Here is a 26,514-nt window from a genome sequence, read left to right on the forward strand (position 1 = left end):
TTGGGAGTTTGCAGTTTTAGATAAATTAAAATTGTAGCTGATAAGTAGCATGAGTTGAGCACTTATGTGTGTTAAGCACTTTACGTGGAATATCTGTTTGATTTATTTTAACATCCTTTTGTGATGAAATGGAGGCTTAGAGAAATTAAGCGATGTACTCAAGTTTACACAGCTAGTGTGGCCAAATGCAAACCCAGGAACCTTGATTCCAGACCCATGTCTCCCTCATGGCTCTACCGCATGCTGGGAAATGTGATGTCATAGTACCAATTTTAAGGGTCAGCATTAAAGTACATTACGATAAGAAACAGAGGAGCGTCTTAGTCATTTAGTGCTGCCGTAACAGAAATACCACAAGTCGATGGCTTTAACAAAGAGAAATTTATTTCCTCACAGTACAGTAGGCTGAAAGTCCAAATTTAAGGTGTCAGCTCCAGGGGAAGGCTTTCTCTCTCTGTCGGCTCTGGAAGAAGGTCTTGGTCCTCAATCTTCCTACGGTCAAGGAGCTTCTCAGGTGCCTTGACCCTGGACCCAAAGGGCAAACTGTGCTCCTAGTGCTGTTTCTTGGTAGTATGAGGTCCCCAACTCTCTGCTTCCCTTTCCTTTTATCTCTTGAGAGATAAAAGGTGGTGCAGGCCATACCCCAGGAAAACTCTCTTTACCTTGGATCAGGGAGGTGACCTGAGTAAGGGTGGTGTTACAATCCCACCCTAATCCTCTCAACATAAAATTACAATCATAAAATGGAGGACAACCATATAATACTGGGAATCATGGCCTAACCAAGTTGAAACACACATTTTTGGGGAGACATAATTCAATCCATGACAAGTACTGATGTGACTGAGGCAAAGATGGACATATTTTCTCAGCCCTCAGAACCTTGCTGTGATATGTGTGGCACACAGAATAGAGTTTGAGTGAAGTGCTGATTTTAAGGGATTCCACATAAGCAGGTATGTATGAGAGAGATGAGGAAAACCACTGAGGTATTTCTCAGAGACATGTATTGGTTCTTGTGGGAACTGAGATCTCTGAGGAATCACTGGCAATCACCATCTACCTCAGAAATTCCTGAGGATAATTCCTGAATTTCTTATTATCCAGCCAACACATGTCCCAGGGTGAGATATACATTCATTTACCAGATATGTAGAGAGCCAGGCACTGTTCTCAGTAAAACAAAGTCCTGCTCTTGTGAAACATACATTCTAGAGTGAAAATAGATAAATAAATGAATTTCTATGTAGTTCCACCTGCAGGTTTCTGCCCTCTCAACCACAGGCCTAAGGGGAACAACACAGCTATTGTATTTTACCAAAACTTCTGGAAAGAAGAAGAGGGAGGAGGAGAAGTCTGCATATGATTTCAATTTATTTCCTTCTTATTTTCACTCTGTCTTCTCTTAACATGATCCACAATGGTGAGCTTTTGTAGCCAGCATCATGGAGATTCTTAGGTAAAGCCAGGTCCCTTTCTCTGATAGTTCATGGGGAATCCTGAAGAGCTCTAGCCAAGAGTCCCTGTGCCCACTGACTGAAAAGAGCCTGGATAAGAGTGGGCAAAAGGAACATACTTCCCTCAGGTGCTGCTCACAGAAAGCCTCTCTCCTCCCCCTGCAGTGCAGACTACCCTGATCTGCGCAAACACAACAACTGCATGGCGGAGTGCCTCACCCCGGCCATCTATGCCAAGCTCCGCAACAAGGTGACACCCAATGGCTACACCCTGGACCAGTGTATCCAGACCGGAGTGGACAACCCCGGTCACCCCTTCATTAAGACGGTGGGCATGGTGGCTGGTGATGAGGAATCCTATGAGGTAAAATTTCCTGCCAGGTCCTGCTGGCTGTTGGTTCCACAGTCGGGGGGATACTCTGGGTATGATTAAAGTGCAAGGTCCCAGAGTCCTTCCCTTTTCTATGGGGCCAGCTTTCTGCCTTCTCAGAAAGGGATCCCATAAAGGCGAGCCAGCTTCAGCATACCATCTGGAACGCTTTCTGGAACAATAAGGTCAGCAGCTTCCCAGGGACAAGGCTTCCTTTGCTGCTGCTCTGGTATCCCTCCCCTTGGAGGAGCATGATGGGGCTCTGTGAGCTTTTCAAGGGGAAGAGCTGGTACAGGAAAAAGCAAAAAACAAGTAAAACTACTGATGTGTTGAGGCTAGGCTTTGTTGGGGAGACTTTAGTTTGGGAATGGTTCAGTGTATCTTTAGTTTAGGAATTCTTTTATTACTGATAAGACAGCCATTGTAGCCCAGATTTGGGACTTCTCTAAGTCCTTTGGACACATCCCATGATGATAGTATTCATATGCTTGGCCCAGAAGGATAGGATGGTCTGCTGCTAGCTGAGCTCGGACACCACTGACCCATCTTCACAAAGAGCAGCGTCTAGGTCATGGCAAATACCTCTGGCCCTCACTGAAGCCCCACCCTCTCTGTGCCCTTCTGCTGCAGGGGGCTGGAGGCAGCTCCCAGGAAGGCAGCCACTGAGAGGAGGGAGGTAGCCACCTGGAACAAACAGGGCTGGAGGCTCATTCACAGACAGCAAAGCCTCAACTGGAGCTGGCTTCCTGGCCCCCAGACCCTCCCCACATTCCCATGGCTCTCTCTGTTATGATTTCTCTTAACTTTCTTTTATCTGAAAGCTATCTTTGATGTTCCTTTTAATTAGATTTTGCCGGAGAATTTGGGCTGGGGAAAGTCCTCACAGGTTGAGAGGTCTCTGCTTTGCCCCTACTGTTGCTGCGTACTTTTCTTCAGGCACAGCTGGGTTTTCCACAAATTTATTATGTTGCTTAAACTCTAGAACCAGATCTTCCCTTTCAACCATAAAGCCTCTTAGCCTCTGATCTGGCAGCTTCTTTTATTCCACAAAGGCAAGAAAATCTGGGGGAAACCTTTGAATTCTTAAACACAAGATCTCCTTGCTTGCTCTAAAGGCAGCCAGCTTGGCAGAATCACTAGGGCAGAAGTTAAGACAACAGGATTCAGATGCTCTGCCTGCTACCAAAGGGCAAAATGCTTCCAAAAGGTTTTCTCTGTATAAGCTGCTGCTTCTGCTGCTGCTGCTTCTTAACTATGAAACCACTCTCACACCCATTTCCTGCATGGTAGCACTGAGAATTTCAGAGAAGGAGGGCAACAACTTTGGCCATTAAGATAAAAAAGAGGCAAGTGAAAGGAGAGGACTTTTAATAATAGGTGAACCAACTAAAGAGGAAACAGAAGCATCTTCCCTCCTGCAGGTGTTTGCGGACCTTTTTGACCCTGTCATCAAACTGAGGCACAACGGCTATGACCCCAGGGTGATGAAGCACCCCACTGATCTGGATGCCTCCAAGGTAGGCTTCTCAGTGACCCCAGCCTCCCTTGATACCTTCCCATGAAGCTGGTGCACCAGAGCCCAGAGTGAAGAGAACCAGAGAAAAGGGCTACACACCTTGGCTCAGATGCTCCTGAAAGCTCTCTGGCTACCCCAGCACACCATACTCCCTAGAGGGCCACAGTGAAGGTTAGGAAGGCTTCAAAGTGTTTGTTTTCCTTAACAAGTACCACTAGGGTAGGGCTAGTCATTGAGAACATGAAACCTTTCCTAAAGAAATTCCTTTCTTTTTTTTGTTCCAAAACGCCTAGTGGGGGTAATGGGTTCCAGACTGCACTGTGTAAAGAAGCCCTGGTCTTTACTTGTCTCGAAGGCCCCCTCTCCTATGGGGACCATGGTCTCAGGGAACATCTAGCTCAATTGGCATAACATAGTTTATAAAGAAAATGTTCCACAATCTACTTTGGTGAGTAGCATCTGGGGTCGTAAAAGCTTGTGAGCAGCTATTTAAGATACTCCACTGGTCTCACCCCATGAGGAGCAAGGGAGAATGAAGAAAATCAAAGACACAAGGGAAATATTAGCCTAAAGGACTAATGGACCACAACTACTACAGCCTGTAACAGACTGAGTTCAGCGCAACTAGATGGTACCCAGCTACCATCACCAAGTGCTCTGACAGGGATCACAATAGAGGTCCCAGACAGAGCTGAAGAAAAAATGTAGGACAAAATTTTAACTCACTCACACACACACACACCCACACACACACGCACCCCCACACACCCCCACACACCCCCCACACACACCCCCACACACCCCACACACCCCCACACACCGCCCCCCCCCCCCCACACCAGACTTACTGGTCTGACAGAGACTGGAGAAACCCAGAGAGTATGGCCCCTGGACAACATTTTAGCTCAGTCGCTCTTGAGGTTCACCCTTCAGCCAAAGATTAGACAAGCCCACGAAACAAAATGAGACTAAATGGGCAAACTAGCCCAGGGGCAAGGACTAGAAGGCAGGAGTGCACAGGAAAGCTGGTAATGGGTAACCCTAGGTTGAGAAGGGGAGAATGTTGACATGCGGTGGGGTTAGCAACCAATGTCACAAAACAATATGTGTATTAATTGTCTAATGAGAAGCTAATTTTCTCTGTAAACCTTCATCTAAGGTACAGTTAAAAAAAAAAAAGTCCTCCTCTCCACAGAATTCCAGAATTTATAGAGCAAATCGGTCCTATAAAAGTGCACAGTGCCCGAGGGTCCCCAGGGATACTGGGGGCTGTGGCAGGGCCATGGATCCGAGGCTGACCTGCAGTGACCCCCACGCTGTGCTCCACAGGTCACCCAAGGGCAGTTTGATGAGCACTATGTGCTGTCGTCTCGGGTGCGCACTGGCCGCAGCATCCGCGGGCTGAGCCTGCCGCCTGCCTGCACCCGGGCTGAGCGGAGGGAGGTGGAGAACGTGGCCATCACGGCCCTAGAGGGCCTCAAAGGGGACCTGGCTGGCCGCTACTACAAGCTGTCCGAGATGACGGAGCAGGACCAGCAACGGCTCATCGACGTGAGTAGTGCATGGCAGCCCAAGGGCTGTCAGGAGCAGGGCCGGACCGAGGGCCATGACCCATGCATTTTGGCCTTTCTCCCTGCGTCCACTCGAGGGCTGAGCAGGCTTGCAGTTCAACCAGGCTTCGGGAAGCCCCAGTTCAATGCTTCTCAATATAAGAAAGAAAGATGAAGTCTTAAACTGTGCTTGTCAAGCCACGGAAGAGTTGTGTAGATAAAATCCGCAGAGGAAACCGCATTATGAAGTTGATCAGCTAGAGATAGAAGGGTGGGGGCGAATGAAGGATCCTCTTGTTTGTTGGTACATTTGAACAAGTGGATGTGGATATCCTGTCTGTACCACGGAGGTCTCCATTACTCTGCCCAAAGCAGCCCTGAAATCTAGGAAAATCTGGAAAGAGAGTGCCAGGTGGAAGGGCTGTCCTGACTTGTAGGAGACAGCCTCTGTGTTTCCTGTTGCTGATCCCTGCTGCCCCCACAATGTCCTGCCTCCAGAGCAAATGTCTCTGGCACTAGGGTAGACAACACCCAAGTCCCTTTCTGATTTTCACCTTAGCATGGCTATAACAGAAAGTTTAAAAGAGACTTTTAACTAAACTCTAAGGAAAAGCAGAAACAAACTCCTGTCATTTCTGCATATGTAGATGCCATAAGATATGCCCATTTTCAAATCAGTTAGGTCAGCTATATGGCCTAGGGGCCTCAGTTTCCTGGTCCCTGCAGCCATCAGGTCAACCTGTCTCCTGCCCTGTTACAAAACAAGCCTAACTCCCTATCAGTTAGTCACTTCTGGACTCCAGCTTAAGGGACATTGCTTCCTGGGCAGTGGCAGTCCACAAGCCTGTCCTGGCTCAAGTTGCCAACCTCTCCCACCTCTGAGAGATTGTGTAAGGATTCGCCTCCCCATGCCTTCTTGATTTTATACCTCAGTAGAATCATATTCAAATATATGGTATCCATGTATCTTACTACAGGGTAAGCATATATCTGTGCAAGAAAGGGTAGTGTACACATAGCAAGAAAAATATCAATGCCTTGACATTGATTTTGATACATAAAGTAGCATGTGGTACTAAAAAAAAAAAAAAAAAACTAGTTAAGACAAAACCTTGAGAATCACACAGGTCTAGGTTTGAATCCCGGCTCTACCACCTGCTAGCTGTGTGATATGGGTTGCTTTCTCTCTCTGAGTCTCAGTTTTCATACTTACTTCATAGGGTTGTTGTGAGAATTAAAGGAAATAATGTAAAAGCACTTAGCAGAGAGCCTGGCACATAAAATGAATGCCAGCAATTTTTATTTACAGATCACATTTTATATTTCTAGTACTTTTTAATGAAAAGGATGATAATAATAAATTACTGATCACACTAGCATTTGAGAGAATGGCAGCTGTGTAGAACAAACCTTTCAGGATAGGGCCCCTCATTCACTGCCCACTCTGACATTGCATATAGTTGGTGCTGGTGGTAGACTCCAGAGTGGTTTAGTGGTGTGCAGGTGTTTCCACCTGGACCAAGTCAGTGGCTGTCAACCTTGGCTGCACTCTAGAATAACCTGAAGAGCTCTAAAAAATCCTGGTGCCCAGGCTACACCCCATATAATTAAGCCAGAATCTCAGGGCTGGGGGCAGAAACTGGGCATTAGGGTTTTCTGTTTTTTTATAAAGCTGTTGTTGGGACCCAGGTTATTCTAGTGGGCAGCCGTGTTTGAGAACCCCTGCCTAAGAGACCTCAGCCATTATTAGTGAGTTGAAAATTAGCCACCTGATATTTACAGTCCTGTCTAATCTCAGTCTCTTCTTCTCTCTGCTTTGTCCCTTTTGGCCTGCAGGACCACTTTCTGTTTGATAAGCCAGTATCCCCTTTACTAACATGTGCCGGGATGGCCCGTGACTGGCCAGATGCCAGGGGAATCTGGTATGGATGTAGCATTTTCACATTTGCAGTGTGTGCAGAGGATCTCCTTCAGATCGCCTGGCTTGTCCTAACCTGAAGTTGCTGTGAACTGCAGTTGACAGCATGCCCGGGTTGAGCTAAATGGAGAAGACAGACTACTTAGAGGCTCTGTGTGTATGTGTGTGAGTGTGTGTAATGTGTCTAAGGTCTATATGTATCGACTATGCATGAGAAAAAAGACTGCCTTTTAATGGAAAATAAAATTAGCTTCATAGTATCTGACCTTGCAGAGACTGTTTCATGACATTAAAACTAAATAGTGGAAACATAAAAGATAAATATTAAGGGTTTAAGCAAAATCCTAAAAGGAAGAATGGTTATCTAGTGTACACATATTTGATCTTGGCCAATAATCCTCACCCTATTTGATTCACCTTCCTTGGTAGATTATTATAACTGTACCTGAAGGAACTGAGATAAAAGTGTCCATGAGCAGCTACTCAGTGGGGGTGGATAGGCAGGATCTGATAGCAAACATATGTGAGGTGTTCTGCACCCCTTATATCTTAAGCTGCAGGTAAAACTTTTTTTTTTCAAATGTACTACAAGGCTTTGGCTGGATCTGTTAGGAGACAAATACTCTTGTTAGTGTCAAAGCTAAAAATGTTATCATAGTTGAATTATTGTCATCCTAGACTGAGGAATTTAGAAAATTAGGAGGGTTATATTCTTGTTGGGCAAAAATATGACATCTTTAATGGTTGGAGTTGCTCTTATCTTCTACTCTGTCAGGGTAACATTATTTTGTGATTCTTGTTTAGGTACCATAAAGAGTTTAGGGCCTGCTAGGATACAAGGAAGGTGGAATGAAGCAATCAAGCCACAGAGATAATGGGAATTTTCATGTGTTGTAACGAATGCAGTTAACACTCAACATCATATTTCTCTGTTCATTAGGCATAATTATGACAAGACCTTTCTCATCTGGATAAATGAGGAAGACCACACCAGGGTAATCTCTATGGAAAAAGGAGGCAATATGAAAAGAGTATTTGAGCGATTCTGCCGTGGACTAAAAGAAGTAAGATTATATCAAAGATTTCTGAATATTCATTAAGATAAAAACTTTTTATTTTTCATTCTTGAAAGAAGTCACTATGGTAACTTCCAAGATGGGGCTAAGTTTTTTCCAGGGATCAAGGTATTCTTTTGGGGCAGGGCTTCCCCAGCAGTGCTTCAGAGAATAGCTGACTTTTCCTTGTTATTAGTGAGCACGTATGCTTCCCTCCCTGATTCCAAATGGTTTGGGGAAGTCTGTGAGTCATTAGTTATTTTTTTAATTTCACTAACATTGCTCTTGGCTATTCTAAGCTTAGAGACACTATAGGATATAACTATATTCGTAACTAACTTGACCACCAACTTACCTGCTGAGGAGTCCTATATTCTACTGTCCTAGCATGAAAAGCAATAACAGAAACTGACACTTGTTGAGTACTTAGAATGTACAAGGACTGTGTTCCATGTTTTACATGGTTCATCTAACTTAGTTGGAGCATTTTAATATTCTGATAGAAGAGGTATCATTTTCCATTTAAGAAGCACTCTAAATTTACCTAAATTTCATTCATGGCAAACATGTAGTACACGTGTCTGGCCTCAGTGTTTGGTATGTGCTGAATGTCTTACTTTAGAACTCTGTCACTTGTTAATTGTTGTTCTGCTTGTAGGTAGAACGGCTAATCCAAGAACGAGGCTGGGAGTTCATGTGGAATGAGCGCCTAGGGTACATCCTGACCTGCCCTTCCAATCTCGGAACAGGATTACGAGCTGGTGTCCATGTTAGGATCCCAAAGCTCAGTAAGGTATGCTGTGTGACCAGCAGCCGTGCTGAGGCCTGCCAACATTAGCTCGGATGTGGCTGCTTTGTGGAGGGAGAAAACGTTGCTTCCCACTCTTTAGCCATTACTTTCTACACCTATAATAGAAAAATAAAAAGAGAGGGTTAATGTTTCCTCAAAAGATATTTGTATTAGTCAGGATGAAAGGTTAAAGGGCTGTAAGAAAAAGATGGTGGCTTCAGAACAAGAAGCTTACATTCTCTCTCCTTTAACAAATCAGGCCAGGTGATTGGCAGGCTGCTATGCTCCCTGTGGTTCTTTCCATCTTGTTTCTCCATTCTCTCCAAGTACAAAAATGAAACTTGTTGCCGTTGAGTCCATTCCTCCTCATAAAACCAAAACCAAGTCCATTACCATAGAGTCGACTCCTCCGTATCATAGTGACCCTATAGAACAGGGTAGTACTGCCCCGTACTGTTTGCAAGGAACAGCTGGTGGATGTGAACTGCCAACCTTTTTGTTAGCAGCCTGAGCTCTTAACCACTGCACCACCAGGGCTCTGCGGGACTCATAGCAACCCTGTAAGTCCCTGGCCTGATTTGTGCAGTGGTTCCTGAATTTAAGCATGCATCAGAATCACCTAGAGGGCTTGTGAAAACAAAGATTGCTGGGCCTCACCTAAAGAATTTGCATTTGTGACAAGTTTCTAGGTGATCTGATACTGCCAGTCAGGAACCACACCCAGAGGACCACTGTCTTGGGGGTTGTTTCCATTTGCATAGTCACTATCAGGCCCAGTGTTCCAGCTGGTGGGAAGGAGAAAGTGTACAGATGTGCCTGTTTCTGCTTGTACCATTGGCAAAAACTTAGCCAGTGGCCACTCCCTCAGCACACCAAGCAAATCAAGTTCTTTAAAACATTTTCAGAAAGTGTGTTTCCTGGAAAAAAAAAAAAGTACGAAAATTTTGTTATTCAAAATTTCTATGATAAAATGATTTGAACTGATTTAGCTTAGTGATTTTAATTATATCAATGACAACTGTTATGTAGATGAATCATAAACACACTCAGATGCCCAAAAAGTGGTTTAGAGGAACATAAATCTGGAATCAGACTACCCAGCTCAGTTCCACCTCTGCCACCTGCTAGCTGTAGGACTTTGGTTAATTCCTCTTAATCCTCAGCTTTCTGGTCTGTGAAATGGTGATAAAAGCAATACTTACTTCATGGGGTTGTCGTAAGGGTTAAGAGTACCAGCACAGTGCCTGGTAAATAGTAAATAAATACTTAATAAATGTTAATATCTCATTGTATACTTTTTCTAAGTGAACGTGCCAAAATTTATTTGCTTCTAATGACAGTAACTATTAACCCTTGTGCAAGGACCCCCGCTTTCCTAAGATCCTGGAGAACCTACGACTCCAGAAGCGTGGTACCGGTGGCGTGGACACAGCAGCAGTGGCAGATGTGTATGATATTTCCAACGTAGATCGAATTGGACGATCGGAGGTAACGGTTCTCTCTCACTTTCCTAACATGAACTAGCAAAATCAGTCTAAGAGAAAGAGGGAGCAGAGACGTAGCCTAAACAGCCTTACCTTATTCACAGAATTCGAGACCTCCTCTTTCCCCGTTGAGCAGTGAGTCATATTAGCTTTTCATTCTGCAGTAGTATCCATATACATGAAATAACTTCATAAAAGTGAGCACAATCTGAGAACTTATAGGTGAGTAAAGGCATTCACAGTGGGAGTGTTGTCACCAACCTGCCCTGAGGGCTAGTCCAGCAATCTGCAGCAGCAGGAGCTCTATTATGCTAAAGGACAGCAATATTTTGTCACCAGGAAGCCAGAGAACATGTGCGCTCTCTCTCTGAGGGTAGTAAAAGAGTGGAACTTTATCTTCATTTGGAAATTCCTTTAGTGAAAGTCTCATATCATCATCTTCACTTTGGCATTCTTAGATACTTAATAGTTGCTAAAATATTATTTTTAGGGCTAAAGATGGAAAATAGGATGTGCACTAGGTTTGTGTTTGTGAATAGGATGCATAGACTATGTGTAGACCTGGAGCAATGAATGAGAGGAGGCATAAAGAGCACACTTAGGCAACACGTAGCTGAATCCTAAGCAAATACTGATCACAGCATCTATTTACGGTGATGGAAAACTTGGCAATGCATATTGGCGATGGTTGCACGGCATGATTAATGCAATTGGTGTCACTAAATTGGACATGTAAAAAATGTTGAACTGGTAAGTACTGTGTTATATATATTGTTAACAATAACTAAAAACAAAAAAAAAATTAAATCAGCTCATTTGCTGCTAGTTGTGGGGAAGTACTTGGGAAGAAGCAGCTATAAATACTACATCTTCTGAAATCTACAAAGTAATGTGTGGTGTAGTGAATAAAGAAAATCTAGGGCCTGGCCTTGTCTCCTTCTAATATTAACTAGATTTTTATTAATGGAAAGCAAGGTAGTCATTGTTTTTAATTTTTTTAAGTATGATTATAACAACGATCATTATAAAAACTAGAAAAATGCCAAAAAGTATGAAAAAATAAAATAACCCTACAACCCCAAGATAATCATTGTGAACATTATTCCACATTGCCTTCCACTCTTTTTTTACAATTATTTTTAAAGTTTTTAATTTTATTTTATTTTACAGAATTCAGTATTTATCACATATTTTGGGTTTTATAATTTGCTCTTTCCTAAAGTATTATGAGCATTTCTCCACAATATTAAATAATCTTCAGAAACATAATTTTTAAATGATAGTATAGTAAAGAGAGTTCATTAGCTATTTGATCTTTCCCTGATTATTTAGTATTTTATTCAACCATACTTGAAATCATAACTCTGATTATTTACGTAGGATGTATTTTTAGGAAGGGGATTCCTGGGTTAAAGATCAGGGGCTCTTAATTATGACCAAGGTTCCTACCAGAGAGTTATACCAAGATAGAATCCCACTGGCAATGAATGAGAAAACCCACCTTACCATGCCCTCACCAACACGGGAACGGGTCAATTTGATAAGTAGAAAATATGCATTTCTTTGATTAGTATTAAGCTTTTACTAGTATTAATATTAAGTATTAACCTTCTCCCTGGGCCTGTTTCCATATGCATAAAGAGGTAGAGAGGGGGCTGGACTCCATCATTCATAAGACCTGTTCCTACTCTAGCACTCAATGATTCCTTCCATCCTTGCCTTTCCTTCATGGGTTATACCATGTGTATAGTGCTGTGTGGAATTAACTAATTGCTTACTATCTTAGTTTCGGTCTCTTCATGAGCAGTGCAAGTAATTTATTTGGAAGGTTAATTATCCCAGGAAGAAATTTGTAGATAGATGTGTTCAAGTTCAAGAGAAATCAATTATTTAGAAAATGAAGTTCTAACATATACATATATTTAAAACACAGCAATTAAAATTTTATAATTCACAAAGTTTCCTTAAAATACCAAGCTTGTCTGATACAGTGAAAATGTTATTTCATTGCCAAACATTTGATTTTGAACAATTCTTCAGAAAAACATTCGCTGTGTAAATGAAAATATCTAAACTGTAGCATAGTCAGAGCTCAGATAGATCAGAACTCAGAGCCAGGCCAAAAAACACGAAGTTGTCGCTGTGTAGTTTTACTTTAGACAAACTCTAATATTTCATAGCAAAGACTGGTGGGAAAAAAGTGTCTGAGATGCAAACTAATGATTTTCATACGTAAGAATAGTTCTCACACAGAAGGTGGTAACATGGTCTCAACAAAAGAAAGATTGAGAGGAACCCTTGTAATGCCTCTGCTTTCCATCTCTGACAGTGACTCCCAGATGTCTCTCCTCCCATAAGCCTTTAGGGAAATAGTGAGAAGGAAGAAATTGTTATAAAGTTCATCTAATGTGGCAAGTTCCCATTTGTTCCAATATTGTACCTGTTGATCAATGCCCTGCACGTGCCTCTATGCAATTTAATCATTCATCTTTTTTACCATCAAAGGTTGAGCTTGTTCAGATAGTCATCGATGGAGTCAATTACCTGGTGGATTGTGAAAAGAAGTTGGAGAAAGGCCAAGATATTAAGGTGCCTCCGCCTCTGCCTCAGTTTGTCAAGAAGTGAACTTTCCCTTGCCCAATTTATAAATAATCTGTCGGCTGGTATGACAGGCATAAAGAAATCTCTATACTGAGAGTTTTTACACATTTGGAAAAATGTAAAATTATAAGTCCTGTCCAGTGTTACAATAAAACTCTCCTTAATATCTCTGGTTTGTTTCCCTGATTTTTTTATGCTACTAAGAAAGGCAAACACAGTCAATTACAAGTAGCAGGAGGCAAAAATATTTTAAGGCAATGATAAAACTTCACTTGTAAGACTACTTGCACTCAAATCTAGACAACTGTCCAGCTATATCTAGATCCTAAATATACTCAAGCCTTTAACAACTCCCTATGGACCCTACTGGAAAATGAGCAACTGATATAATGAATCAATTTTCTGGCAAACAGAGCGAGAAAGTGTCAAAATAAACAAAGACTACCCAAAAGAGAACAAACAGAAGCTATTTGTTTTTTCAGAGCTTACTGTAACAAGGGGGTCTGTCACCATCACTTGCATTTGGCAGAGACTCAAAGGCAGGTCATGGGAAAGCTTTATAGAGAAAGGAAGGCTTCAGGCGTGCTCTGATTGGAAAACATTGGGAAGCTGGAGGTGGGCTAACTAGAAGCAGGCTATCCTATGTGATTGGTTTGCAGAGCGTACTTGGCTTTCTCTGGTTGGTCCTGAGTTTGAAGCAAGGGCAAAAATCAGGGAAGCTGGCAGTCATCGACCAAGACCTGCCTATTCTGGGCTGATTTCTGCAGAGTTGTGGTTTGGCTTCCTGCACTGGTGGCTGAAGAGGTTATGGACCAGATTCTGTTGTCACAGATGGCCTGACTATTCTGTTTGTATATTCGGTCTCTCAAAAACAATCCCAAATTTGATCATTGAAATACTGAAAATGTTTTTAGGGTAATTTCAAAAACTGAATTCTTCCCTCAGCATTCAGATCTTTGTCTCAAATCTTGTTATTCTTTTCCACTGTCCTGTGATACCTGTAACCTGAAGGGACATGACAGAAGGGCTGAGAGCTGTTAATTCTGCAACAAGTCATGAAACTGCCTACACAAAAGACAAATCTTGTGAGCTTGAAGAAGGGATGAAATCAAGTTCTGCATTCTTTAAGTAAGTGAGCACTGTTGGTGCTGCAATTAAATTAAAGCACTGCCATAATGTAAGCATTTGGCTTCACTCCTGCTATGTTGAGAAAACATGAAGCATACACCACACTAAATTTCACGTGACAAACTGGTATGTGGTTGATATTCAAAAAAGTAAACCACACCCAATATAATTCAGGCTACCAAGCTAAACACCCTGAATGCCGCAGAGGTGGGGGGTTGTTCCAACAACCAATGCCTGAAGACAAATTAGAGATCCCAACCTCAGGCAGTGACCAACACTTTCTGGATAAAGAGGAATACCAATAGAGAAGACTGTGGTGTTGTGATTAAGCACATCGACTCCACTTTGACTCGGTACAACCCTCAACTTTCCCACTATATGACATTAGGTAACTTAGTCTCTAGGTTCTTCAGTTTCCTCTCTATGAGTACGATGATAATACCTATCTCACAGAGTTGTTGGGAGGATAAAATTAATTACTATTTGAAAAGTTCTCTTAGAAGTGCTCAATACGTACTGAGTACTATGTGTTTGCTTAATAAATAATAAAAAATAATCATTATTATATTGTAATAATCTATCTCTGAATATCCCTCAACATCATCCTGTAGGGCAAACTAACAGGACTGATGGTCCCTATTCTAAAAGATCTTATGAACTATGTGGTATATGAAGGCAAATTCATACAGCTAAAGAAACATAAGCATAAATCATAAATAAAGAGACTAGATAGAGATATACACAAATGTTTCATTTTTTTTTTAGAAGAAAAGCTGAGAAACAAGGACTAAGTTAAAAATATATGGCTACTGATAGAAAAGGAAAGCAAGTCTTGTAACTTATACCACAACATCACAAGTAACATCACCAATATCATTAACAACAAGAATTAACTGAATTATTTAAGGTATAGAGTTCCAGATAACATCTCTATTTGTCATTGCTGCGTTTTTATCTAATTCATTTCCTGATTCATTTCTCACTCTTAGTCATTAGTTCTCACTCATCAATAACCACACTGACATTTGTAGTCAATATAGCTTGCCCACAGACTGTTAGCACTTAATCTTTAAATTATCTACATTTGCAGCTCTTGATTTGTGGGGTTCCCGACCTTTATTGTATTACTAGGAATGTACTCAAGTGTTACTTTACTCCCTAAGAACAAAACACTCATAACTAAAAACTTAGTCATTTAAGCCAAGTCTACAATGGATTCCTAAACAATGCACAACTCACTTTTCTTTGAAATCCTCCATATTCATCAATTATCCTTTCCTGAAGGCTCTTCAGGCAATTTCAGATTATGTACAGCATTTAAATCAGATACAAGAATATCCTCTGCCCTCAAGCACTGTCAAACATTTGAGTGATATGATCCTGTTTTGCAGAAATTGTGATAAATTACGATTTTGCCACAAGAAATAAGCACATTGGCAATGTTACAATGAAAAACTGAAAGGCCTTTTATGTGAAAGATGAGTTAATTGGAAGAGATAAAGAGATTTTTAATTATTAATTAAAATTCTAATTGAATATCTTATCTCCCAGCCAAAGTAGTCACAGCATGGAAATAGTTTCTGTTTACTGAAGTCTAGTTCAATCACTATTAAGCAATGATGTGAACCAAGCTTGGTTCTGTGTCACAGGGCCTGTTTAATTTGCTACGTTTCTTGTATCTGAGGCAGAATGTAGACAGGGTAGGATGTGAATGGCTGAGAAGTCATTCTGGCTCTCTTCCATGGGGAATGAGAAATCTGAGTCCTCCTTAACTTCTGGGTTGCAACAGTAGTCTGTTTATGGGGAACTGACTATTCTCCTCTTGAGCCAAAAGTCATAAAAGAGCATGTCTGGATGATTTGAAAGCAGCCAAAAGAAGTTGTTTTGGGGTCAAAAGATTTGCATTAAATTCAAGATAAGACAGTAACCAGATACACAACCAAAGGCAAATTATTTAACTCAATAGAGTTTGGTTTTATTGGTAAAATGCAGGTAATTTCTGCTTTACAAAGTTTTATGAAGATCAAATAATCTAAGGCAGTGAGTTATTTGCACATGTACAAGTGTGCAAATGTATGTAGAACCCAAATAGAAGTTTCATGTAATAATACTTGCCCTTACAATTTGAGATGCAATTTTATTATTTATTTTTTTATTATTCTATACTATCTGATTCTCTTTCAGCTTTAAAAACTTTGTCACCCACTACACTGATCTCACAACACGTAAATGGGATGCAATTTACAGTTTGGAAAACACAGACTTAATTACCTGGCTCAATAAAGTCCTTCTTTCCTTCCATTTTTCCTTCTTTCAGCCTTTTAAATATTTTGTTCCACTGCCTTCTGACCTTCATAATTTTTGATGAGATATCCATGGTATTGCAAATAGTTGTTCTTCTATAGATAATTTATTTTTTTCTAGCTGCTGTCAAGATGTTTCAGCAGTTTGCCTATTATGTGGTTCGGTGTGGGGTTCTTTGTATTTATACTATTTGAGGTTCACTGAGCTTCTTGGAGCCCTGGTGGCTCAGTGGTTAAGAGCTTGGGTGTAACCAAAAGGTCGGCAGTTCAAATCCACCAGCCACTCCTTGGTAGCCCTATGGGGTCATTCTACTGTATCCTATAGGGTTGCTATGAGTCAGAATCAACTAGATGGTAACAGATTTGAGCTTATTGAATGTGTATGTTTATCTTTTATCAAGTTTAGGAAGGTTTTGGCCATAATTTATTCAAATGCTTTTCTGCCACATTTTCTCTATGTTTCTTTCTGGCACTCCCATTACCTGGATATCTTTGCTTTTGGTCCAGAGGTCCTTGAGTGTCTGTTAATTTTTTTTAAAGCCTTTTTTTCCCCCCATTGTCAGTTTATTCCAATCATTTTTCTCTCTTCTTCACCTTGAGTAATTTCTACTGATCTGTCTTTAAGTTCACTAATTCTTTTCTTAGTCCTTTTTCTTCTGCTATTGAGCTCACCCAATGAGTTGTTCATATCAAAAATTGTATTTTTCATTTCTTGGATTTTCAATGGTTCTCTTATGTTTTTTCTCTGCTTTTAATTCATTGTAAACGTATTTTCCTTTACTATTTGAGCATATTTAGAATAGTTGCATTAAAGTATTTGTCTTATAATCCCTGGGTCATCTCAGGCTAAGAGTCTGTTGATTGTCTTTTCTCTTGTTATATTTCCTAGTTCTTTGCATGTCAAGTAATTTTGGATTGTATATTGAATATTATGAATATAATGTTTTGTAGAATCTGGGTTCTGTTGTATTCCTCCAAAGAGTGCTGATGTTTTTGTTTTAATTTGCAATTAACTTGATGAGACTCAAATTGCAGTCTCACCTGTGATTTTTGCCAATTCAACACTTAGTTCAGTTCTTTAAGCCTCAGCTGGTAATTGCTTTGAGACTGCTTCATTTATGAGTGGCTCAGCAATCAAGCAAAGACTTAAGCAGAGTTCATCCACAAAATTTGGACCTCCCATTCTCTGGCTCTCTCCCCTCTAGAATACTCTGTCTGGTCTCCATGGTTTTTCCAGACTCTGTCTCCTGGCTCATCAGGCCAGAAGGATGATGGCCTCTTTATTGGATTTTTGGCCACATTCTCTAAAATTTGACTCCTCTTCAAAATTGTCTGTTTTTGTTCAATATTCAGAGCTCTTGTGTATTTTTTTCCTTTTTAATTTTGCCCAGAGTTTGTATTTTTTATTTGCAGAAGAGTGAGTCTGTTAGGAGTATCCACCCATGGAAATACTGACTTCATTGACCTTTAAAGAAGACTGATCCTATTTTAATGGATCAGGAAAGGAAAAAAATAATCTTCTGATAAAAATCTTTAAATTCATTAATACATTAAGTGAAGGAAGAAGAATAGCAATTTTTTTCCATTGGATGAAGCACAGTAAATCACAGTACTTTGTGAAAAATGTACAAATACATTAAGAAAAACCCCATTTTTTTATTAAAAAATTTTTCTTTGGAGTGTTTTAAGTTAGAAATTAAGTAATTTATATTCAACTTTAGATATAAATCATAAGGGAAACTGTCTTAGTTATCTAATGCTGCTATAACAGAAATACTACAAGTAGATGGTTTTAACAAACAGAAACTTATTCCCTCACAGCCTAGGAAGCTAGAAGTGTGAACTCACAGTACCAGCTTCAGAGGCAGCCTTCTCTCTGTGTTGGTTCTGGGGGAGGTCTTTGTCATTGATCTTTCACTGATCTAGAAGCTTTTCAGTGCAGTGACCCCAGGTTGAAAAGGATGCACTCTGTTCCCGGCACTTCTTTCTTGGTAGCATGAGGTCCCTTTCCTCTCTGCTTGATTCTCTCTTTTGTATCTCAGAAGAGATTTACTCAAGATATAACCTAATCCTGTAGATTGAGTCCTGCCTAATTAACATAACTGCCTCTAATCCTTTGCCATTAACATCATAGAGATTAGGATTTACAACACATAGGATAATCACATTAGACCACAAAATGGTAGACAATCACACAACACTGGGAATCATGGCCTAGCCAAGCTGACACACATTTTTGAGGGACACAATTCAATCCATAACAGAAATCTAATAAATTTACTAACTTTAGAAACTGTCTAGTTACTAACACACTGGAGAAGACTTTGAAATATGTAGAGAAAACAGAAACTAACCAATGTATCTGTAATAAGAATCTTAAAATCTTAGCCTCCTAAAAAAAGAAAAAAAATTAATTTTCCAACTTATGATTCATAATAGATTCTAAGGAATAACAGATTAATACAAGTAAAGAAACTCCTCTTTGTATTGCCTTAGAAGTCATTAATTGGCTTAGATCTTAAATTACATAAAAGCTCTAGGGCATGGAGATTAATTGTGCTTCGCTTCATGGAAATGGAAAGAAAATAGAATAAGTAAGAAAATATTGAAAGAGAAGAGGAAGAGGAGGAGGAAGGAGGAGGATAGGGACAGGAAGGAGAAGGAAAATGTGAAGAACAAAGTTGGTGGATTTATATTACCAGATATTAATACTTTTTATAAAGTTACAGCAGGTAAGACAGTGTGATATTGACAAAAACTAATGGACTAGAATAGAATACATAATCAGACACATATAAGCTGGTTATGACAAAAGCTCCCTTGCAATCCAGTGAGGGAAAAGATGATGTTTTCAATAAATGGTACCGTGTCATTTTGATATCCATATGGAAAAAAATGCACCTTGATCCCTACCTCATACCATACATAAGAATTAATTTGAAATGGATTGTTAAACCTAATGTGATAGATAAATCATTTAAGCTTTCAGAAGGAAAAAAAAAAAAAAGTATCTTCACAATCAAGGGATAGGCACAGATTTCTTAAATCATATCCAGAAAGCACTAATCTAAAAGAAAAGATAATACAATTGATAGATCAGACTTCATTAAAATTAAGAACTTTTATTCATCACTAAGGAACCCTGGTGGCGCAGTGGTTAAAGTGATTGACCGGTAACTGAAAAGTCGGTGGTTCAAAACCACCATTGGCTCCACAGGAGAAAGATGTGGCAGTCTGCATCCATAAAGATTTACAGCCTTGGAGAGCCTATGGGGTTGCTATGAGTCAGAATCGACTTGATGGGAATGGGTTTGGTATTCATTAACAGATACTTTAACAGAATAAAAAGACAAGAAGCATACTGGGAGAAGGTATACGGAAAAATTGTGTGTGTGCATGTGTGTGCATGTGTGTATCTTTCAAAAGAGGATTCACATGTAAAATATGTAAAGAATTGCTGCATATCAATAAGAAAGTAACAGATATTGATTTAAAAATGCCTCAAAGACTTGAGCAGACATTTCCCAACAGAACATCCAACTGATGAAATAAATATTTAAGGCGCTTAACATTATTAGTCATAAGAGAAAGGCAAACTAAAATCATACTGAGATAATGAGATATCGTCAAATGACTATCAAAATGGTTAACTGACAAATGCTAATAAGGCTGACAATACTAAGTGTCAGCAAAGATGTGGAGCAACTGGAACTCTTATATCACTGTGGTAGTGTAAACTGATACAACCACTTTGGAAAACTGCTTGACAGTAACTACTAAAACTAAATCCACTTGTACTCTATGATTCAGCAGTTCAACTCCTGGGTATCTACCCAAGAAAGTTGAGTCCAGTGTCCACAAAATGTCATGTACAACAATGTTCATAGTAGCTTTATTCATAATAAAAAAAAATAGGAACTTTATTCATAATAACCCCACATGGTCACCAACAGTAGAATTAATAAATTGTTTTATATTCATATACTAGAATACAGCAATGAAAAAGAACAAACAATAGACACAACAGTATGAGTAAATCTCATAGACACAGGTGTATATAAAAATTCATTGATTTGTACACAAGATCTGTATATGCTGCTGTATTTAAGCATTGCATCATAAAAATAATAAAATTTATCTTCTACTTCATTGATAAGCCCTTATGACACCTCAGGGAATACTATTCATTCTTTGCTTGGACACTTCTGTTGATAGTGAACGCACCACCTTACCAGACAGTTAGTACATTTCGTTTACATTTATGTCTAACTACTAAGCTGTATTCTGAAAAATGTCTCTGTAATTTTATGCTTACTGTTCCAAATTTAGCTCACTGGCTTCACACAAAATAACTCTAATCTTTCTTTCATATAGCAAGCAGACAGAACAGAATCCTTATCTCCTTTTTTTCTGAACATTCTGATGGAAGATGACATTAGTTACTTTATTAACTATGCCCAATTATTATCAGATATTTTGCAACAAATACATACTGGAATTCAATTAAAAAATTTAAAACTCTGTGTATAGAACAGGGTTCACTCAACTTTTTCTGTTAAGGGGCAGACTGTAACTATTTTAGGCTTTCCAGAGCCATTTGTATTCTGTTGCAACTGCTCAATTCTGCCATTGTAGCACAAAAGTAGATCTAGACTAGGTGAAAATAAATAAACATTGCCGTGTTCCAATAAAACTTTATTTACAAAAAATCATTGGGCTTGATTTGATCCATGGACTATAGTTTGCCAATCCTACTTGGTCTAGAACATGAAAACCATGAAAAATTCATGGTCAAGGAGTCCCTGGATGGTGCAAATCACTAAACACTCAACTACTAGCCAAAAGATTGTTCGTTTGAATGCACCCAGAGGCACCTTGGAAGACATGCCTGACAATCTGCTTCCAAAAGGCCTCAGCCTAGAGCTGCTATGAACAGGGCTTCGAATTGGTTTGAGCCAGTCAGTCACGGCCAATGAAGCAAAACCGAAACAGACCAGAAGTTTTAAAATTTGGGTGAACCAGAATAATAACCAGAACGGGGAAAGTTTTTGCAGGTCAAAACCCTGGAATGGGAGACTCAGAAGAGGCATTGTGAGACCTTTCAGGAACCTGATGCAGAAGATTGGATTATTGGGAGGGCTGTGAAGGGCGATATATGTTCAAAGGGATGCCGTTGGCAACCATCTTTGAGCAGGGCAGTGCCGTTTCTGAATCTGCTCAAAATCTGACAGGAAAGAGATTTGGTTGCTATGTAACGTGCACACTGCCCTTATTTTCTAAGAGGGAAGTTAAGTTTCTATCAGAACTTTGACCTGTAATTTTTTCCATTCCATTTATTGTTTCAGTTTACCAAAGTTTTATGAGTTAAGTTCTGTTCTGGTTTTGCTTCCTCGGCTGTGACTGAACCAGGCAGAATAGGTTAGAAGTCCCGCCTATGAAGCATACTTCACTCTGTATGCACCACATGGGGTCACCATGAGTCAGAATCTACTCAATAACAATTAACTACATGGAAAGGGGAGATTCAAGAACATTCCTGCAAAAATTTATGATCAAATATTAATGCTTTTCCATGTACAGTCACCCATGTATACGATCAGGCCAAAGTTATTGATATGAACTCATTAGTAACTTACTAGGCAGAAATTCCAGAGTAAATATGTGAGTACAAGGGGCTGGGAAGGGCTTTAGCTGTTTGCTTAGTTTGTTGATTGAAATATGAACCCAAAGGTGGCCTATACTAAATGAAGTTGAAATGACAGAACTTCCTTGGTATACAGTAGTGTTAGGTGCCACAGGAGCCATACATCGGAAGTGGTGAACAACATACGAAATTGTCCACTACAGATTAGTAAGTAAGCACCATGCTTACTTTCTCACGCTTATCTTGCTTACTGGGTCATCCATTCCTGTCGGGGTTATAAATTTGAAAAGAGGCTTTGATTCTATAGGAAGGTGCTATAGAATTGGAAGAGAGACAGATGCCAGCCATACCTACAAGCAGAACCTTTGATGTGGTGAAAAAATGTGAAATTGTTCACTACAGATGATCTGGTAAGCAAGGTAAGTACCGTCCTTATCCTGCCTTTTGGATAATCCGCCCTTAGGTGCCATCCAGTCAGTTTTGACTCACAGTGACCCCATGTGACAGAGAAGAATTGCCCCATAGGGTTTTCTTGACTGTAATCTTTACAGGAGCAGATTGCCAAGCCTTTTCCCTATGGAGCTGCTGGGTGGGTTTGAACCACCAACTTTTCAGTTAGCAGCTGAGTGCTTAACCATTCTGCCACCAAGGCTCCTTATACACTAGACAAAAGTATCCAAAAGTTTAAAGAGAGTGAAACATTAGAGAAAATTTATCATGTAAGACCTGCTCTCCCATCCCTGCTCTCTGTGAACAGAAGGCAAATAGTTATCGTGAAACCTAGAAAAGGGAGATTAAGAGATCACACCTGATGGATGAGCCTTCAGCATCACTGGAGAAAATGCAAGAGTCCCAGCTGCTACCAACATCCAAATTCCTCTGGTTTGTTCCTATGGTGGGGGTGGGGTTCGATTTTTGGCCTTTTTAGGCCCAGATGTTCAATGGGTCACTTACCTGAGTGATATGAACCAGAGGTAAAGAACTAAAGAGGTGCACCATAATTAATCATGTATTTGTTCATTCTGTAAGTATAACCCGTATCTGACAATGCATAAATCTAATTTGAGAGATGTAATTATGAAACTGTAAAAGCAAAATGGAAACCTTGGTGGCATAGTAGTTAAGAGTTCCACTGCTAACCAAAAGGACAGCAGTTCAAATCTACCAGGTGCTCCTTGAAAACCCTATGGGGCAGTTCTACTCTGCCCTATAAGGTTGCTATGAATTGGAATCAACTCAATGGCAATGGGTTTTTTTAAAAGAAAAATTTAAGAAGTGTTTTTTTTTTTTTAATTAGTTACAGTGGAAATTGCAGTGAACTAATAATTGTCATTTACTTTGAACATATAAATCACATTTCCTTTCAAAAAAATGTATTTGGTTCATATAGGCTATATCTGGAGCCCTGGTGGTGTAGTGGTTAAGCAGTCAGCTATTAATCAAAAGGTCAGCAGCCGCCCCCTGGAAACCCTATGAGGCAGTTCTACTCTGTCTTATAGGGTTGCTATGAATCAGAATTGACTCTATGAATTTTTTTGTTTTGTTTTCTTTAGGCTATATCTATGTTCAATCCAAATATTTTGGGAAGAAACTAATATTTTGGCACCTCCACAAAATCTTTTTTTTCCCCCCAAAAAACTCGATTGTTTCTATAAAAGCAACTAAGAAAATACTAAAGGAATAGCCAAAAAAGAAGACATTGGGTTCCTGAAATGTAAAAGCTGTGCTGCTGGAGACATGGGCAAACATGCAAAGAGTAGATGTAAATAGAGACATGTAATTTGTGATCACACTGCAGACATGGCCTGAAAAACTTGGAACTCATCAGCACTGATGAGGCACTAACTGCATTCAGGTGCACTTCAATCAGCACTAGATTATACCATTAAAATTAATGAGGCACTAGAAGACTTTAATGAATAAAAGAGGGTTGGTTTTGAAGTATTTTATGCACTTTATTCATTTGACAACAAGCTGGTTAACAGTGCAATCATATCTTTCTGGGGTAGATAGGTAAAAAGTTTGGGTTATTAAAGGTTTATTTAAATAGCACATTCTATTCAGCCAGCTCCCTGGCATACTCTCCAATATTTGCTGAAATGGCCTATTGGTTTAGTTTAATTAAAACAGAGATCTATTTATCCGTCCTTTGCCATCCTGCTTTTTTTTTTTTTTAACAGAAATTAAACCAACGTTCTCCCTGAGATACCAATTTTTTTTTACTGCTGAAATGTTTTCCATCTTTTAAGTTGCTGCTAAAGATTGCTAGCACTTTTCTAAACCAGTAACGCCGCTGCTCTTCATCTTTTCTAGGAATGTATTCATCATAACTTGGGAGAAAAAATAAAGACCAGCCCTCTCCAGATAAGGTTTAACTATGGAATTCAGCACAACATGAAATTGGGAAGGAAAGATGAATATTTGTCGAGTATCAGTGTGCATTTTAATATTAGGCTAAAAACAATAGAAATATTAGTACAACCACAAGAAGAGAACATGACCGTATTTCTGAGCACAGGAAAGGGATTAGACATTTTAAATCCCAGATCTTGTTTTGACAAATCTATGGTTAAGCCCAATATGTCTTAGTTTTCCCCAAGACTAAATGAGTATTACTGTTCATGAGTACTAGTATATAATGAGTCTTACCATTCATAACTACTTGGCGAGCTTTAGAGCATTAGATGTTTGATAAATAGCGGCTATTATTATTATTATTAAGGAGACCTGGTGGGGTAGTGGGTAAAGCACTCGGTTGTTAACCAAAAGCTCGGCAGTTCAAACTCACTAGCCGCTCTGTGAGAGGAAATTGTGGCAGTCTGCTTCTGTAAAGATTACAGCCTTGGAAACCCTATGGGGCAGTTCCATTCTGCATAGGGTTGCTATGAGTCAGAATCAACTAGACGGCAGTAGGTTTTTATTTTTTGTGTGGGGTAATATTATTATGAAAAATGTTTTATGCTCCACAAATAGCACTTTCTAAATTCAAATTGATAAATGAAAGGGAAATTTACATTGATAATAACTTGACTTGTTTAAGAACAACTTCTTAAACAGTAAATAAAGGAAAGATGTAAAAAGTGAGCTTCAAGAGAATCATGATGAAAATACTAGTTATAAAAAGGCTAAATATCAGTTGTTACTTCAAGTATGCAAACAGAAAAAGGTGAAGACTGCACCTTTGGATCAGGTCTTAAAAGAAGTTCCTTTATCTCATTTGCTCTCTTGCTCCAAGATGCATTGTTCGGGGATCTAAAAGCAACATGTACTCAATGTAGCTAATGTTCCTACTAGAAAACTTGCTGTTGGCTTTCATATTGAGCTTCCCTGGGCACACCTGGGCACTGCCCACCTTCATTTACTCCTAGGGGTATAATTAGCATATCTATCTGTTTCCTCCACTAGATTCCAGGTACCTCTGTGGTATGCATTATGTCCAATTCCTCTTCATACAGCTCACCAGCATACTCTCATGTCTTTCAGAAATTATACAAATATGATTTTTTATGTTTTTCTGGCCCATAAATGTTTCTTAAACAAAATGTTTGTGGGATCTTTTTTTATCACAATCATTTATTTCCTACAGCATGGTTTTTGGAGGGCTATTTTTCTCCTGCTACGTGGTCCTCTCAGAACCATCGTGGCATAATGGTTAAGAGCTCAGCTACTAACCAAAAGGTTGGCAGTTCGAATCCAACAGCTGCTACTTGGAAACCCTATGGGGCAGTTCTACTCTGTCCTATAGGTTTGCTATGAGTTGGAATTGACTTGATGGCAGTGAGTTTTGGGTTTTAACTTAAGAGGACCACATAACCAAAACCAAACCAAACCAAACCTGTTGCATCAATGCCAATTTATAGCAACCTTATAGGACAGGTTAGAACTGCCCCATAGGGTTTCCAAGGAGCACCTGGTGGATTCAAACTGCTGATTGTTGGTTAGCAGCCATACTCTTAACCACTACACCACCAGGGTTTCCCGTCTTAAATTAGTCATCCTAAACCATTAATCACTCTATTATTTTTTGCCCAGAAACTTAGAGGTAGATTTTTTCTCATGATAGTTACTAAATCTGTACCAAACATTTTGGCCACTTGGTTCTGTTCATTTTGATTCTTTGTAAAGTACTAGCTTACACTCTTATCTCTTTCTTGTGTTGTTAGCCTTGTTTACCCAAAACATTTCAGTTTATCAGAGAGGATGGTTAGAGTGGGTATTTCTTTTTTATTAACTCCTCCCTATCATCTCCTAACCCCTCTCTCCAATGTGTCTAAAACACATTCTACTGTGAAGTTTTTCCAAAGTCTCCCAGAAAGGGTTAACTTATCTATAATCTGTACTGCCACCGTACCTCCTTCATTGATTATTATTATATAACATTTATCACCTTTTAGTGGTTTATGAGTCTTTGTGTCTTACTTTACAGAATCTTAGCTACTTAAAAGCAAGGACTCTGTCATTTTTGTTTATCTAGCACTTAGCAAGGTACCTAGCAAACAGTAGATATCAACAAAGGATTTTTCCTCACCTATTCAAAAAAAAAAAAAAAATTTTTTTTTTTTTTTTATTCCAACTTACAGAATTCCACTTAAAAAACTACAGGGCCTCCCACTGTTCCCTTTGAAGGGACAGTCTAAGGCCCATATCAGGTGTCATTTCCTCAGACATGATGGGGAAGAGGAAGTGCTCATTTCAGAG

The 26,514-nt window shown here is 39.7% G+C and overlaps 1 protein-coding gene across 1 annotated transcript in view; it reads left to right on the forward strand.

The window, feature by feature from the left end:
* Nucleotides 1-12,895, forward strand: part of CKMT2 (creatine kinase, mitochondrial 2) — a 29,375-nt gene extending 16,480 nt beyond the window's left edge. Inside the window, exons 3-10 of the mRNA XM_049866901.1 lie at nt 1,623-1,821; nt 3,249-3,344; nt 4,673-4,894; nt 6,730-6,815; nt 7,752-7,875; nt 8,525-8,659; nt 10,019-10,144; nt 12,646-12,895. Of these exons, the coding sequence (XP_049722858.1) occupies nt 1,623-1,821; nt 3,249-3,344; nt 4,673-4,894; nt 6,730-6,815; nt 7,752-7,875; nt 8,525-8,659; nt 10,019-10,144; nt 12,646-12,765 (1,108 nt within the window). The 3' untranslated portion in view covers nt 12,766-12,895. The remainder of the gene's footprint in view (nt 1-1,622; nt 1,822-3,248; nt 3,345-4,672; nt 4,895-6,729; nt 6,816-7,751; nt 7,876-8,524; nt 8,660-10,018; nt 10,145-12,645) is intronic.
* The last annotated feature ends 13,619 nt before the right edge of the window (nt 12,896-26,514 follow it).

Source organism: Elephas maximus, chromosome 2 (genome assembly GCF_024166365.1).
Source record: "Elephas maximus indicus isolate mEleMax1 chromosome 2, mEleMax1 primary haplotype, whole genome shotgun sequence".
NCBI lineage: Eukaryota > Metazoa > Chordata > Mammalia > Proboscidea > Elephantidae > Elephas > Elephas maximus.